Source organism: Pelecanus crispus, chromosome 8 (assembly GCF_030463565.1).
Source record: "Pelecanus crispus isolate bPelCri1 chromosome 8, bPelCri1.pri, whole genome shotgun sequence".
Taxonomy (NCBI): Eukaryota; Metazoa; Chordata; class Aves; order Pelecaniformes; family Pelecanidae; genus Pelecanus; species Pelecanus crispus.
In genome coordinates, this window is record NC_134650.1 from 259,246 (window position 1) to 276,011 (window position 16,766).

General features: G+C 46.2%; 1 protein-coding gene across 1 annotated transcript; it reads left to right on the plus strand.

Moving 5' to 3' along the window:
• Positions 1-987: 987 nt before the first annotated feature.
• CDC23 (cell division cycle 23) lies at positions 988-10,066 on the plus strand. The gene is made up of 16 exons (XM_075715103.1): positions 988-1,115; positions 1,186-1,258; positions 2,294-2,431; positions 2,695-2,737; positions 3,101-3,206; positions 3,293-3,425; positions 4,700-4,877; positions 4,971-5,068; positions 5,300-5,381; positions 5,976-6,129; positions 6,282-6,401; positions 6,750-6,825; positions 7,150-7,211; positions 8,043-8,121; positions 8,220-8,339; positions 9,178-10,066. Exons 1-16 carry the CDS (start codon positions 988-990, stop codon positions 9,346-9,348), a joined length of 1,761 nt encoding a protein of 586 aa, XP_075571218.1. The 3' UTR covers positions 9,349-10,066.
• The last annotated feature ends 6,700 nt before the right edge of the window (positions 10,067-16,766 follow it).

A 16,766-nucleotide genomic window follows, 5' to 3' on the forward strand; every position in this document is an offset into this window, starting at 1 on the left:
CTCTCCTCACTCTAGCCTCAAAAAACATTAGCTTCTGCACCTCAGTGTAGACATCTGCTAAAGAAAGGTAATTATCTACCTCAGTGGAAAGGCACAAAGCCCAAACAGTTACTAACGTTCAGACAGCATGCAAAAAGCAGGTGCAAACTACTTTAAAAAAGGCAAAGCTCAGAAAAAGGGGAGGGAAGGACGGCATAACAGTCCCACACTTCCAGAAAGTAAAGGAGCATTTAGAACCCTTATATTTAGTCTTCCCCGAAGCATCTTGTTTTGCTGCAATTCGCCCTTCCCTGCTCCAAAAGGTGGTACTTCCCACTTCCCAGCAAGGGCCCCGGCAGCCAGACCGAGAGCAAGGGGCGAAGGGGAGGCTGCTCCTCAGGCAGGGCCCCGCGGGCAGCGCTCCGGGCCCGCTCCCCGCTCCTCAGGCCGCAGCCCACGCTCGGGCGGCAGCACCGGGAACCGCAGCACGGGCCACGAGAACAACCCAGAGCCCCCGGGCTACGCCGCAGGGCCCGGCAGGATAAGCCGGCCCCAGCCCCGAGAAAGGCCGCGCCGTGCGGTGCGGCAAGAAGCGGCGGCCGTCGGGCAGAACGGCCGCAGCACCGCCAAGCGGCAGCGCGTCAAGGCCTCACGCACCCTGAGCGGGCGGATCGGCAGGCGGGGTCGCCGAGCCCTCCGCGCCCCTACAGGCCAAGCCAGGCCAGGCCAGGCCAGGCCAGGCCGGGCCGGGCCGGGCCGGGCCAGACCCGACCCCCGCCCTCCCGCCCCGCCACGCGGTCCAAAGCCCCGCTGTCGCGGCCGCAGCGCAGCGCTACGCGGTGAGAGTGCGTCTCCGCCCCAACTGGCCAATCAGGCGTCAAGGCTTCAGCGCGCCTCCTGTGATTGGAAGCGAGGCCTCTCGAGCTCACCCAAGGAGAAGACTGCGTCTACAGAGCGAAGGGCGTTCAGTGTGCGGGGCTGTGATTGGCTGGGAGGCGCGCCGGCGGGATGGCGGCCCCGGGGGTGGTGGCGGGGCTGGGGAGCAGCGACTTCTCGGACCTGCGGGAGATCAAGAAGCAGCTGCTGAGCGTGGCGGAGCGGAGCCGCGAGCGCGGGCTGCAGCACAGCGGGAAGTGGTGAGCGCCGCGGGCGGGCCCCGTCCCAGCGGCCGGCGGGCCTTGTGCTAACGGGTCTCTCTCCTCGCAGGGCCTCCGAGCTGGCCTTTGCCTTGGACCCGCTGCCGCTGAGCGAGCTGCCGCCGCCCCCTGCGCTCACGGAGGTACTGCCTGGGGGGAGGAGGCCCGGCCGAGTGCGGCTCCCACGACCTGCGGCCTGCTCGGGGCCGCGGCCGCGCCGCTAACGGGCACCCGTGCGCGGGGTGGGGCGGGCCTGAGCCCGTTTTGTGCCCGCGGGCGTAGAAGTGGTTCGAGCTCGGAGAGACAATGCTGTAGTTCTTCTGGCTGGCAGGGATCGCGGGCTGCTTTTTAACCCTGTCTACAACTGCTACAGAAAAAATGCGATAGCGGTCTTCTTAAAAGCATATGTGCGGGAGCCTGCTCTGAATGCTGATTATTTTATAATGCGGTGAAGTTGCCTTCCATTCTATATTTAGTGGGGAGGACAGAGCTGAATATGCTTTCTGAGATGAAAGCATTGCATTTTACATGTTGCTGTGCCCTAAATGAGATACTCTGTAAGCAAAATTTGAAATCGTGCTACTTAATTTTAATTTTTATTCATCTTTACTAAGGCCAAAACTTACTGTAATACAGATTATGTTGTGCCATTAAACTTGTGCTCCTTAGGACACAAGAGAAACGAGTTGTATCTCCATCCCCACCTCTGTAGGTGTAGAGTGGGACCTTTAGGTATATGTGTGTTTTGTTAAATTACTGAAGTGTAACATGTCATAAATGCATTTCAAGGCATAGTTACTAAGGAAATGTTTGCATTTAAGTTAGTGGGTTGATACGGTTTGATATGGAATTCCTGAGTAGGTTTCTTATTTATGGTCATTCATCATATTCATTGAACAGCTAATTCATGCCTTCTGGCAGCTTGCCACAATTTGTTTTCTGGAATCTCACTGTATATTTTAAATGTTTCTAACGAGTCTGTACTTACTATTTGAGAACTAGGAATCAGATCATGTGAGGCAACAGAGACTTTTCTAATTGTACTCAAACTATCTTTGAGAATAAATAAACTATGTTTTTAGCTTTCAGAGCAGTTTCGTTGATATGTTTGTAACTAGGTGATTTTCCTAAAGCATGTCAGAGCCTCTGAGGTCTTAAACTCTTCTGTGTCCTTGCAGGAGGATGCTCGTGATCTGGATGCCTATACATTAGCCAAGTCTTACTTTGATCTGAAGGAATATGACAGGGCTGCCTATTTTCTACGAGGCTGCAAGAGTCAGAAAGCTTACTTCTTGTATATGTACTCTAGATATCTGGTAAGATAGACAAAAAAGTCGCTTTTTAGCACTGAACTCCTCTGCTTCCCACCCTTCCGTGACATACCTGATTTTTTGCCTGTTCTGTTCCAAATGACCACCCAGAAATCCAAATTACATATCTGGGGGGAAGGGAGATGGGGGTGTTGTTTTTTAGAACTGCGATGTTTGTGAAAACTCAGTTTGCATACTGCTGCTAGCATTGCAGCAAACATAAGGAATATGCTGTTGTAATGTAATCTTGGTTTTCCTCTTTTCCACAGTCAGGGGAAAAGAAGAAGGATGATGAGACAGTCGATAGTTTGGGTAAGTGTCTGGTGTCAGGGAACACAAGACAATATAATAAAGCTTCCAGTAATGCCTCTTCATGTAAATCATCTTGGTTTTATGGCTTTCCCCTGAATTTTTGGATAATAGTGTGCTGTAACATGATTTCTTTTCATTCTCTCTCAATTACTTTGCTTAATGCAGGTTATGGATTTTCATCTATTAGTTCTTCTGTTAAAGCAGGTGATCAGGCTAAGTGATTTTCTTTTAAAAAGAGGAAAATAATCACAGACTGGGAAGCCTTCAGGTCATGTCAGTGATTCTGAATATACTCTAGACTTCATAATTGCTGTGGTAAGAATCTTGATTGAAAGTTAGCTGTTTGACTTTCTCTTCATGCAGGACCTCTGGAAAAAGGACAGGTGAAAAATGAAGCTCTACGAGAATTGAGAGTTGAGCTCAGCAAGAAACACAAGGCACGGGAACTGGATGGCTTTGGCCTTTATCTGTAAGTGTCTGCGTGTATTTCTGTTGTATTCATGTGGATATGCAGAGCTTTATGATTCTGATTAACTTGATAACTCTTCTTTACAGGTATGGTGTCGTGCTGCGGAAGCTGGACCTGGTGAAAGAAGCAATAGATGTGTTCGTTGAAGCTGCCCACGTCTTGCCTTTGCACTGGGGAGCCTGGCTGGAACTTTGCAACTTGATTACAGATAAAGAGATGGTAAAACTTGGGAGATATCAAGATGCAGTAACAAATTCCAGAGCTTAACCTGATTCAGTAACCGATGGTTCAGTTGCCACAAGATTGATGTCTCCCACTGCTTTATTCTGTGAGACTCTATCAGGCAAGGCAATCCAAGATTGTAAATGATATTGTTAAAGCCTCTTTTTCTTCAATTGCTTACCATGTTGTAGCTTGAGAATCTTTATACAGGCAGGTATAATTTCTTATCGTGGTTTAAGAAATGGCTAATTCACGTATTCTGAAGTAGTCAGCAGAGTTATTGCCTTGTCACATGAAGGAGATCCTCCTAAGATACTCTTTTTTTCCTTCTTTCTTTTTTTCCTTCTTTCTTTTTTTCCTTCTTTCTCCCCCCCCCCCCCCCCCCCCCCCAATCTAGTTGTAGTTCACAGTTATTGAGCATTTTTGGTGGCCTGACAGCATATATAGAATCACTGCTTTTAAAACTAAAACACTAATGTAGGTGTTCCCTTTGTCAAATACAAAGCTGCACATTTGAGATGAACTGTATCAAAGAATTGAACTTAGATATAAAACCAAAATAGATTATTTTTCTTTTTTCTATGCATGGGATTTTATGAGACCACTCCTGGAATTCTTCAGTCAATTCTGGCTGGTGGAATATTTTAAAAGGTAGAGGTGGCACAGAAGAGAGCCTTACTGATTTGTGGAAAAAGGGAAGTGCATTTTTGATGAGATTATTTGGAGTCTGTTCACTTAGCTCGTCAAAAATAGTGATGTGATATTGATGTTCAAACATAGGAAGAAAGTACAGTCTTTTGAAGGACTTCTGAATTTAATGGAGAAATAAAGCCAGTGGCTGAAGCGGAAGTCAGGTGCTGTCAGATTTGAAGACAATATATCCTTCACTGATTGATCAAATGAAATGGCTTCAATTCTTCTGCAATTTCAGCAGTCATGGGAATAGATTGGGAGTGACTAAATAGAATTACATGGTCCATATTGTACTGCTTTTTAGACTGGATGTCTTAATGCTGCTTTCCCGTTCCAATATTTGCAATTTATAGGCATTACTTAGTCTCTCCTTTGGAAGAACTTGATATTAATTGTTGGTCCTAATACTGCTCTTTTATAGCTGGTGTTATGGTTTAAGAAAGTGATTGCAGGAAAGCCTCCTACCTTGAGACCATCTACTAAATCGTGGGAGGGAAGATAATGGATTCTTTGCCACACATGGCTCTTAGAATACTACTGATTGTCATCTGTTCCTCCTCTTCTTTGGTTCTTGCTAGTTGAAGTTCCTGTCCTTGCCAGATACATGGATGAAAGAGTTCTTTCTTGCACACATTTATACAGAGCTGCAGCTGATAGAGGAGGCTCTGCAGAAGTATCAGAGTCTCATTGATGCAGGATTTTCCAAAAGCACTTACATCATCTCTCAGATTGCAGTTGCCTACCACAATATCCGAGGTCAGTGTCGCTTACTAGCTAGTAGGAATGAGCCTCTTAATGCAAACTTGGCATTTATACTTCTTGTTCTCCCATCTGCTGTTCTTTCTTCAGATATTGACAAAGCTTTATCCATCTTTAACGAGCTAAGGAAACAAGATCCTTACAGGATAGAAAACATGGACACTTTCTCCAACTTGCTGTATGTAAGGGTAAGCACTCTTTCTGTTGCCTGTCCATAATGATGGTATTTATCAGAGGTATGTTAAACACTGGCAAAGCAGCTGGTGCTGTCTAGCCTCTCTGAATATAGGCTTTCAGCTTCTGCTTTCTGCTTCACAACTCCATGAAATAGATGTAATGTACGCATTGCTAGCTGCCTAGGTTTTCTTTGAAACTGTAACATTCCTTTTCTCATCACTTTCATTTCTTTGTTTCACTAGAGCATGAAGCCTGAGTTGAGCTATCTGGCTCACAATCTCTGCGAGATAGACAAGTATCGTGTTGAGACCTGCTGTGTAATTGGTGAGAGCCAGCTCTTTTACATGTTTTTATTATGCTGTGTGCAGGCTGTGCAAGGAAATCTTAGAAACACCTGTGAAAACGATCAGCCAGCAAGGCTATCAACACCACTTGGTGAATGTGGTTTCAGGCAGCCTAAAAAGCAGACCAAATGACAGAGTACCCTTTTCCCTCATTTCTCTCTGAAAGAGCTGCTGTAATACTGTCAGTGCAGAAGGGAGTTGATGAAATCATTATGAAGGCCCATGTAGCTGATAATCCCTTTATTTATAGTCTTGAAACTCCAATGGAAATAATTGTATGTCAGAACCAGGAAATGAATTTGTTAGATCATGACATAAGTTTTAAGGCCAGGGGGATGGGATCTTAATTGATTGGTACAACCGGAAACAGATTCACCAGAACACTGGAGCACAGACTGCTATTAGGTCTTTTGAGGTTTGAATCAGGTCTGCCTTTAATAGGCCTCTTTATAATTTAAGTTAAGACGTAGTAGATAATACCTCTTCCATCTGTTTGCTACTTCTCTGCTGGGTTATTTTGTTTGTTTGTGGGGTTTTTTTTAAATTTATTTAAATATTGTGACTTTTGCTTTAGGGAATTATTATAGCTTGCGTTCCCAGCATGAAAAAGCAGCACTCTATTTCCAGAGGGCCTTGAAACTGAATCCTCGTTATCTGGGAGCCTGGACACTCATGGGACATGAGTATATGGAAATGAAGAACACATCTGCAGCTATCCAGGCTTATAGGTATCACTCATGTACTGCACAAAATGATGTTTGAGTCTGCATACATAAGGATTGAAGTAGTATCTTCTATTTTTTGTTAGTCTTCTGCTAAATTCTGTCTTGGTTTTGATCCTGACTGCTTTCTGACTAGTTCATCTCCTTTTCTTTGACAGACATGCAATAGAGGTGAACAAAAGGGACTACAGAGCATGGTATGGCTTGGGGCAAACCTATGAAATCCTCAAAATGCCATTTTACTGTCTCTATTACTACCGACGGGCCCACCAGCTCAGGTAGAGTTGAGAACAGAGCCATGTTTATTGGTGTTCACTCTGATGTGGTTGCTAACTAGCTAAGGAATTTACATGCAGGAGCTAAGTTGGGGAAGGGAGAACATCAATGCTATGTGATTTGTGCAGTCTCACTATTCTAAATCTTTTTTAGTTATATTACTTAATAATTAACAAAGGCTTTGTCAGTTAAATGCCAAGGAACGCTGGTCAGGAGTATAAGTGATGTTTTATGTAAGAGAGGATGACAGATACTGCCGGATGTAGATTCCGCCCCCCAACCCCACCCCCCCCCACCCTGAGATCAGCTGGCTGTCCATTAAACTACATTTAGGAATTGCTCTTTTACAGACCAAATGATTCTCGTATGCTGGTTGCTCTAGGAGAATGCTATGAGAAACTCAATCAGTTGGTGGAAGCTAAAAAGGTGAGAACCGGTGTGTGGAGTAAGACATTAGGATGTCTCCCAGGACACTAGGTGGAGTCGCAGCAAAATTGTGTAGCTAGTGCTACTGGAAATGCATGTGGTGTGGTGTTAGGATCTTGTTGAAACCATTTGTGTGGCAGTTACAATTGGGGAAGTTCTGCTGCAATGTAACTAGAGCAGCTGATAAATGAAAAGGGTCATCTACAGATGATGCATGCCCCTTTGCTGGAAAGCCATGTTGTTTTCTGTTTCTAACTTGCTTGCATGAATCATGAGCTGGAATAATTTTTGTGGTGTGCTTAACTGACCTTCCTTCCTTGACAGTGCTACTGGAGAGCTTACGCTGTGGGAGATGTGGAGAAAATGGCACTGGTGAAACTAGCAAAGTGAGTATGTATTATTACTGAGCTGTTAATATTGTGTTACTTTGACACGTAATGATAAAACACTAGATGTAAAACAAGCAGAATTGCTGTTAGGTAGTATTGATTTTGGAGCTGTGTAATAACTGGTATCTTTAGGTCTGTAGTGACTGCAAATTCTGGTGTCCAGCTTTAGCTTTAAGTTTCCCTCAGGATAACTAGAGGGAATCAGCATAATGTGGGTTGCAAGGGACCTCTGAATCCTGATGTGATTTGAGCAGGCAGTGCAACTGCATTTGTTTGAAGCTTAAAGGAATCCATGATAGTAGATGATGTACAAAATTGTAGATTGATTTTTTAAAAAATTTTTTCCCCCTAGTGCATGGTTGTGACATTGGGAAAGAGTCTAAGGTGAAATAAATGTGAACACTCTAACATCAGCTCTAATTTTTGGTGGGGATAAAGTAATATAAAGTGGAAAAAGTGAAGGGGAAGGAAAAGGGCAAGTGAAAGGTGATGCCGCTGTACAAAGACTTCGGGGATGTAGCGGGGAAAGAAGGAGCACTGGAGGAAATAGCCAGTTAATAGGATGGCAAAGTTGTGTTAAAAGCTTCAAAGCAAAGGTCACTGCTTCTAGCAGTTAGTATCTGACTGGCTCCCTTCCTGGTAATCTAAATGTTCTCAAGCTGGATCATCTGTTTCCATGAGGGGCAGTACACAGTGCATGTCTTGCAAATTCTGAAGGAAAAGACTTGGCTTTAGTCCAGGTCAGGTTGAGTAGGTATTGTCTCATAGACCAAGAAGGTCTTTGACAGTGTAGTCTTGTTCCAGTGGTCCATTTTTCTCCTTTTCTAGGCTGCATGAACAGCTGAATGAATCTGAACAGGCAGCTCAGTGCTATATCAAATACATCCAGGATATCTATTCCTGTGGGGTAAGATGATATCTTGGGAATAAAACGAGAAGTAAATATGGTGTAGAACTGCCTTGGAAGGCACTCAAAGATGATGGTTTTTACCCCCCTCACTGTAGGAGATAGTGGAGCACCTGGAGGTCAGCACTGCCTTCCGTTACCTGGCCCAATACTACTTCAAGTGTAAGCTCTGGGATGAAGCCTCAGCATGTGCTCAGAAATGCTGTGCATTCAATGATGTGAGTAGTTGCGCAATATTTGGTGTTTCTTTCTTAGAGGATCTATGACCTTGATCTTGGCTCCCTTCAGAGTAGAAGGAATCCTTTATTGAAGGGAATGAGGGCTGTCTGCCATGCAGGTCACATCCTGTGTGGTTGTGTTGTATACCTGATCACTAATGCTGCTTATGACTGACTAAAATCATGGAGTATGGTGTAGATAGTAAAATTGAACCATGTGTTATTGGTGTTCACTAAATAAAAGAATTTGAGGCTCCACATGGCTGCCTTAAGACTGCTGAAAATCTTGGTGGTGAGGTGGTTAAATGGTCACAGACTCCCACAGACTGTGTAGTGATGGTACTTGCATAACTTCTTTTTTTCTCATTCTGTGTGTGTAGACAGTGCACAGGATATAACAGTACTTGGGGTTTGTATGTGACTCCGTATTCTGAGATGTTCTGTATCTGTAAGTGGGCAATTTTGGATTTTTAACTTCATCCTAGAGGTAGACACTAGCCATGAGTGCAGGGTGTTTGGCCTGTCCTTCACAAAGCTGTCTGGAACTCAGGAGAACCTGAATTCAGGTTATTTGAAGCTTCTCCAGTCTACTTTTTGCTGGAATATTTAGACAGCTTCAGTGGTTGATAGTAACATGCAAATTAAGTGAGTAAAAGGAGGAAAGACATACCTTAACATTTTTAAGTAGCAGAATAAAAGAGAAACGAGGATTGTTTTTATAGCTTGCAGCCTTACAAAATGACAAACTACTGTAACTTAACTGCTTACATACTGAATTAGACCCAGAAACCACCCATCCATAGGTGTATTGTTTTGGTTTTTTACAAATTATTTTCAGACTAGAGAAGAAGGAAAGGCCCTGCTGCGGCAGATCTTACAGCTTCGCAACCAAGGAGAAACCTCATCCACAGATATTGCTGCTCCCTTTTTCCTCCCTGCGTCACTGTCAGCCAACAACACTCCCACGCGTCGTGTCTCTCCACTGAATCTGTCTTCTGTAACACCATGAACCATGCTGATACTTCTAACCTGTGCATTGAATGTGACGTTGCAGATGGGGCTTGCAACCACTTCTTTCCAGTGAAATTTCTACATTCATTGTTGCCTTCACATGGAGAGCAGGAGTTACTAGAGCCCACAGCTGAAGATGGATGTGCCCCAACAGGCAAAGGTGCAGCCTCTGTGAAAGTGCCTATGCTGAGATGAGAGAACTTGCTGTACTTCTCACCAAGTCATTCCAGTCAGAGGGCAGACATGGTCCAATACCCAGGACTACTCCTAACTGAGGGATTGGGAAGAGCTTGTCTGCTTGAGTTAAAATACATTTGAAGTTGATTCTGCCCTGTTACCTCTGGTCTTTACTGAACTTCTTTGGATGACCTCTTAGTGGTATCATTGCTGTCTACATCAGAAACTGTTACCTGCCTGGTTACTTAAGGACTTCTGCTTGTCTTAAACTACACAGAAGATGTTCCACTAAAGCAGTAGATACAGGCACTTAGATATAGGTGCCACATCTATGTTGAAGGACTGAGAAGTGTCAGAGGAATTGCAGGTAGCCACAGGTGACAGCTGTTTGCTGGTCTGTCTGTGGATCTGACACACACTTTGGCTTTCAGGAGAAAAGCAGCCAGCGGGATAGCACAATTAAAAAACTAATGGTTAAGTTACTGTCCTTGGGCTTCTTTATGGTGCAGCTTTCATGTGTACTGTAACAAATGAAATTGGATGAACTGTAATGGATGATTTTATTAAGGATTGCCACATCTTGTGGACAGCATGGTGCAGCAGATTCGTAGAATCATAGAATGGTTTGGGTTGGAAGGGACCTTAAAGACCATCTAGTTCCAGCCCCGCTGCCGTGGGCAGGCACACCTTCCACTAGACCAGGTTGCTCAAAGCCCCATCCAGCCTGGCCTTGAACGCTTGCAGGGAGGAGGCATCCACAACTTCTCTGGGCAACCTGTTCCGGTGCCTCCCCACCCTCATAGGGAAGAATTTCTTCCTTATATCTAATCTAAATCTACCCTCTTCCAGTTTAAAGCCATTACACCCCTTGTCCTATCATTACACGCCCTTGTAAAAAGTCCCTTTCCAGCTTTGTTGTGGGCCCCCTTCAGGTACTGGAAGGTTGCTATAAGGTCTCCCCAGAGCCTTCTCTTCTCCAGCCTGAACAACCCCAACTCTCTCAGCCTGTCTTCATAGGAGAGGTGCTCCAGGCCTCTCATCATCAGAACTAGTACATTTGTTTTGCTGCAGAAATTGTTTAATTTACATTATAAGAACTTGCTGTTTATGTGGCATAAGAATCAATCATCAATTGTCATTACTACCTACTGGTTTTTATAGGTCACTGATGTTTGTAACAAGATGTTACACATTATTTATGTATTATAATATAGTAGACTGGCTTGTAATTTTAAATATTCTAATAGGCCATAGTAAAAAAAAAAAAAAAAAGGAGGTTCCATTATACCTTCAGTTTTAAGACAGTAGGTAACCTCTACTCGTGTAGTTTTCTCCTTATTCTTAACAAATCACTCCCACCTTGCGCAATGAATGTCATTACCAACAGGGATTGTCACACTTCCAGAGCTGGCATAACAGCAGACATGTTAATCAGCACACTTTCATCAAACACAAGTTTCTGAACTTGGCATTAAGTGCCATTATCTAAGCTAGGGGTAGGGAAGGCATGGTGGGTTTCCTTCTCCTTTTCTGCAAGATTCATGGTAAAGGTTTGAAACACTGTCACTTAGAGTAAGGCCTAACAACTTTAAGGGGGACTGATGGAATTTGGTGTTCAGGGTGGAGGACTCAAAATTCAGCCTTTGTCAGCTAGCTTTGTTCTGGTTTTGCCACTGACCAGGGAACCACTTTATAGAATGGAGATAACCTGCAAATCAGTACCGAACTAAACTATCTTTTAGTTTCTAGAAATGTTTTTTTCCTGCGTGTTGCTGTGATTAGAAAAAAAAAAAAAAAACAAAAACAAACCCACATTTGTCTTTACTTTGTTCACAAAAAGAAGTCTATTTTTGCAGAAAAACTAACACCTTATCTAACCAGGTCTAACAGCGATACTTATCTTCTCTGTCAAGTGCCAAAAGGGTAGTGCTAGGAATTCTTGGTGTGTTTATTGTTGTCAGCCTATTGACCTCTTCCAGGGATATCGCTGTCTTCAGAAGGATGGAGATGAGGAAGCTTCTGAAGAACCTGAAGAGCAGGGGCTTTCGTGGCACGACTGCCTCACCGACGCTGGGGCTGTGCAGAAGTGTGCCTGCTTTTGCAGTTTATTCAGATGCAGAAACAGTTCCGATTAACAGTCTGGGCTGGAGCTTGTTCCCCAGAACATTATGGGATGCCTTTCCATTGAGGTTCATGGCCTCGTGGAACGCCAGTTAGGCGTTGTTGGGGTTGTGTGTGTGTGTGGGGGGGGCTGTGAAGAAATTCTCTCTTGCAAACCCGTCCCGTTGATGGCGCGTTCCTGTGGGAGGCCGCGTTTTCGGCCCGAGGTGCGGTTTCAGGTGCGGGGCGCTAGGCCCGCCCTCGCTCCCGGCCTGCGCAGGTTTTCTGCTGGGGCGCTGCACGCGCCGCGGCCCCTGCGGCCGCCCCGCGCCGCCCGAGCTGCAGCCCGAGGGCTAAGGCCCCTCACCCTCGCCCAGCGCCCGGTCGGCGCCGCCGGGCGCGCCCCGGGCGGGTCTCGCACCGCCGCGCCGGGGCAGGGCGCGCTCGGCGCCCCGACAGGGCCCCCGGCCCCGCTGCCGGCGGGGTCAGCTCCCGCCGGTGGCCGCCGCGCGGCTCGGGGTGCCGCGGGAGCCCCTCCGCCGCCGCCGCCCCCGGCCAGGCTCGCCCTGCGCCTCCCCTCGCCGCCGCCGCCGCCGCCTCCCCTCGCCGCTCCGCCGCGGCGTTGCCATGGCGGCCGTGCGCGCGGCGCTGCGGCGGCGGGGCGGGGCGGGGCCTGCCGCAGACCCCGGCCCGGCAGCACAGGCCTCCGCCGCGGGGAGGCGGCGGGGCGGGCGCCCGCCCTCAGCGTCGGCGCGCAGGAGGGCGGCGGGGCCGGTGCTGGGCGCTGGAGCCGCCGCGGCGGCGGGAAGATGGATGCGCCGCGCTCGTCCCTCGCCGCTCGGCATCCCCTCCTGGCCGCGGCACGGTGAGTGGCGGCGGCCGGGAGGGTCGCCCGGTCCCCGCCGCGGCGGCGGAACAATGGCTTCGGGCGGCTGCGGGGGGCCGGGGCGAGGGCAGGGGTGAGGGGGCGGCGGGGGAGAGGGAGCGCTGGAGGCGAGCTGGAGATGGAGGCGGTGGAGAGGAGCGGGAGCGGGAGCTGGAGCTGGAGGGAGATGGAGATGGAGATGGAGATGGAGAGGTGTGGCAGGACGCAGCCTGCAGCGCCGTGCCGGGAGCCACCTCAGCCTCTCCCCGGTCCCGCACTGCTGTGTTCCAGGTTGGTCATTGTCTTGCCTTCCCCGTGCTGAGCGCGGGGGGCGGTTGCTGGGTACAAAGGAGAGGATTTTTCTAGGGCCGAGTGTGATGTGCGAAGACTGCAGCCAGCAGAGCCTGGGCTGGGCCTCGGTGAGATGGCATCTGGGGGTGGGTAGCCAGCGCAGCTGAGCAGCGAGCAGCTGTAAAGGCACTCCCCGGGTTTATTTTTACTCGCGGTGCATCTTTGCCCGTTCCATGATGCACACAGCATTGCACAAGGTTTCTTGTCGAGCATGTCTTTTTAGAAATGCACCTGCATGCGTCTTGGGGTGTCAGGGTTGGTGTATGTGTGGGGGGGGCTGTGAAGAAATTCTCTCTTGTGAACACAGACCCTGCACGATGCATCTCTTTGTACGTGCAACACATGCCTCTTTTTCATAGCCATTAACTGATGAAACATGCCACTTGGGCTGATGTGCAATTTATTCTTAAATTACTGGATTGCCATCCTGCAGTTTCATTATGGTGACTTAGGACAGATCTAGATCGTGCATTTGGGCTATCTTGTGGCACTGAATACTCATTTGTAGTCTTTCTATTTTTTTTGCTGTGAATGCAAATATATAAAAGATGCTGAGTATACCTTATAGGCTGAAAACAGAGAAGTATATATTTTAAAAGTTTAATTTGAACTCTTGTAAGGAAAAAAATGAATGAAATGTATTTTTAGAACGTTTGTATTCTGATGCTGTCCTATGCATCACTGTAAGGTGGCATGTTAGAGTTCCATTCTCAATGTCTCTTATTTGCTGGGTCAAATTCTGCACTGGTGTACATATCATGTCTGGTCTAGCAGTCTGGGTGGCCCATCAGGGGAATGTTTTGTCCCATTTCAGGCAATAATGCGAGGTTTATTGCTTCTGCTCTGACTCATGTTTTGTTTCTATTGATCTGGCCTGCTGCTCTACATATGAATTTCAAATTCCAGGCCTGCTGTGCTGTAAATGCTAGCTTTGCTGGCACTTGACCAGGTTCAGATTGATGCTTGAGTGAAGTAAATATCTGGTGATTCTAAGAGGTTCTCTGGGAATGATTATGATATTGGTGAAGTCTGAGAGTGGTTAGCTGGTAATTGCTGAAGAGGGCATAAGGCATGAGTGCTCTGCAAGTCGTTGTGTAGCAATCAAAAGACACCATGGGCGCCTCAATACAAGAAGGACATCGAACTATTAGAGTGTGTCTAGAGGAGGGCAACCAAGATAGTGAAGGGTCTGGAGGACAAGACTTACGAGGAGTGGCTGAGGTCGCTTGGTTTGTTCAGCATGGAGAAGAGAAGGCTGAGGGGTGACCTCATGGCAGTCTACAACTTCCTCACGGGGAGCAGCAGAAAGGGGAGGTGCTGATCTCCTCTCTCTGGTGACCAGCAACAGGACACGAGGAAATGGAATGAATCTGCACCAGGGAAAGTTCAGATTGGACATTAGGAAAAGGTTCTTCACTGAGAGGGTGGTTGGTCCCTGAAACAGGCTCCCCAGGGAAGCGGTCACAGCACCAAGCCTGTCAGAGTTCAAGGAGCATCTGGATGACACTCTTAGTTATATGGATTAGTGTTAGGTAGTCCTGCGAGGAGCAGGGCATTGGACTTGATGATCCTTATGGGTCCCTTCCACCTCAAGGTATTCTATGATTCTAATCAAGTTAATGGGGTTGTAGCCAGTTCCACCCTGTCAGTGAGCAAAATCCCAAGGAGGAGCCTCAGGGAGGAAAGGCTGGAAAGTTTCTCTGGGGATTTCCACAGGAGTTGTCTGGTGGAGGTGGCTGCCAGGAGCTGCTGATGTGATTGCCCCTTTGGCCCTGTTCCTTTCCCAGAACTGTGGCAGTGTGGTGGGCTGCTGGGATTCCCTGGTTGTCAGCAGAGCTCCTAGCTGAAAGGACCAGGCTGCCAGTGACAGATGCTACAACCTTTTCCGACTCGCTGATCTTGGACTGACTGTTCTGTTAGTGCCTAAGGTAGGGAAACAGGGCCCTCACCTTGGAGATGAATTCGAGCCAGGTATTGCCAGTCTCTGCCTCAGGCCTAACTTCAGGCTCTGTGACTAGCAAATGCTAATGCACTGCCTCAGCTGCCCGTCGGATAACCTTGTCCCTGTCACCTTTCAGTGGCTTCCGATAATCCCTCTGCTTCCAGAGGCCATTCCCAGCTAAATAATCTTCTGAATAAGAACTTCTGTATCCTACTTATTAGGAACTGAACATAAGGTACAGCTAAAACATGGTTGTGTGTTAAGGAGGTGATTGGCTATTGAAATTTGTAAATGTATGCTGGGTTCTGCTAGACCTTTTATTATCAAGACCTTAACGTAGCTGGAAAGATGCTGCATAATTTCTCTGTCATTACAAAGGATAAGTGACCTCAGGGTATTCAAGTCAGGAAAATGCTGGGAAACATAACTGGCAAAATGATGCCCAGAATAATTTTCAATTTTGATTTCTATTCATCCATTTGATAGGCAGTTGACATTGTGGTTTAAAAAGTGTATAAAAATAGTCCTCCAACTGTAAAAAAGGTATGGTGATGGATGCTGCTGTCTTAAGGCTGGTATAACTCAGGTGTAACTTGAGCAGTTGAAATCCAAGTAGTTTGTTAATGATAACTTCTCCCCCCCCTCCCTTCTTTTTAACCAAACTATGGGAGACTGAAGATGCTTACAACTTGGCTTTCACTACTGAGTCATGGTCATTTTTCATAGTGGTCAATATTTGTGCTTTCTATTTGCTTTGTGAAGTTGTGAGGCAGCAAAATAGTCCTTACGCGATACCTGAATTTTGGATCACTTTCTAGTCAGTCATTCATTGTATCTTCTGGGTTCCATCAGATTTCTCTTTAATCTTTGTGCATGGCAATGCAACACCTGGGTTACAAGACTGCAAAACAAATGTTTGTTTTTTTTTTTAAAAATAATTATTTTACTTGAATTTACAATGTCATGTTTGCATTATGTGTTTCTAAATCAATTGCTTGCTCAAATTCCCAGCAGGTAACATCTTCAAAGTTCCTCTATAAATCTATATCACTTAAAGATCTGGTCTTTACCAGATCATAATAAATGTATCTTCCTATCCTCCGAGATGGATTCTCTGCTGCCTTCTCTTTAGTAATCATCTACATCTGTGCAAAGCATCTGTGCAATTCTCCTTGTCATCAGTGCTTGAGATCCAGAATCCATGAGGGTAGAAAAATGTAATTTTTGTAGTACTTCTAGTTTCTGTCTCTTTAAGGTCTATTTGAATTTCTCCTTTAAAATAGGAGGACTAGAAATCTTTGCTCCAGGAGGTGGGGCTCTAAATAGAAAATTCAACAGCATGTTGGAAGAGTCGTGAAAAAGCTCTGTGGTCTAGCCACACTGAATGCTTTCGAGTTAAATGAGCGTAAATACAGCTTCTCTGTAAATGACAGAAAAAACAGTGCGGATCACAGTCTGCAGTTTGGATTCTAAAACACCCAGTGAACTTTAAAGGAAAAATAAGGACATGCAAGCACTTTCAGGAATGCAGGCTTTCAGTTTCTCTCACTAAAATTTATGGTGCTGTATGATTTGCTTGCCATGCGTTTGGATCACTGGTGGGTAGCTGAGAAATGGTCACACATCCTGGAAACTTTAAGACCTGTGTGTTACCTGGGAGATCACATTTAGACATCACAGTCGGTTCCCTATGTTAAAGTCTGAATCAGCTATTGTCAGAAGAGAAGCAAAGTGAACTGATATATGTGACCATCCACATAGCATAGTTACACAAGAAAGAGGCACATGAATGCAGCAGACATTTTAGTACACAGCTGCATGATGAAATGCTCTTAGTTAACAGTTTAACAAATACCAACAAATAAGGAATTCAAATGAAGACTGCATAGACCACAATTCCATTTCTAACTTTGGATGAAATATAACTCTGTGATGAATAAGAAAACAAACTGATGTACCTGAGAAAATTGTTTAGATGGAA

What these genes read in the sequence shown, in the direction of transcription:
- CDC23 (XM_075715103.1), top strand. Translation starts at nt 988, where the DNA reads ATGGCGGCCCCGGGGGTGGTGGCGGGGCTGGGGAGCAGCGACTTCTCG. An exon ending in TGAGACCTGCTGTGTAATTG is followed by an intron (nt 5,382 to 5,975) that starts GTGAGAGCCAGC and finishes CTTTTGCTTTAG; the next exon opens with GGAATTATTATAGCTTGCGT. An exon ending in AATGCTGTGCATTCAATGAT is followed by an intron (nt 8,340 to 9,177) that starts GTGAGTAGTTGC and finishes AATTATTTTCAG; the next exon opens with ACTAGAGAAGAAGGAAAGGC.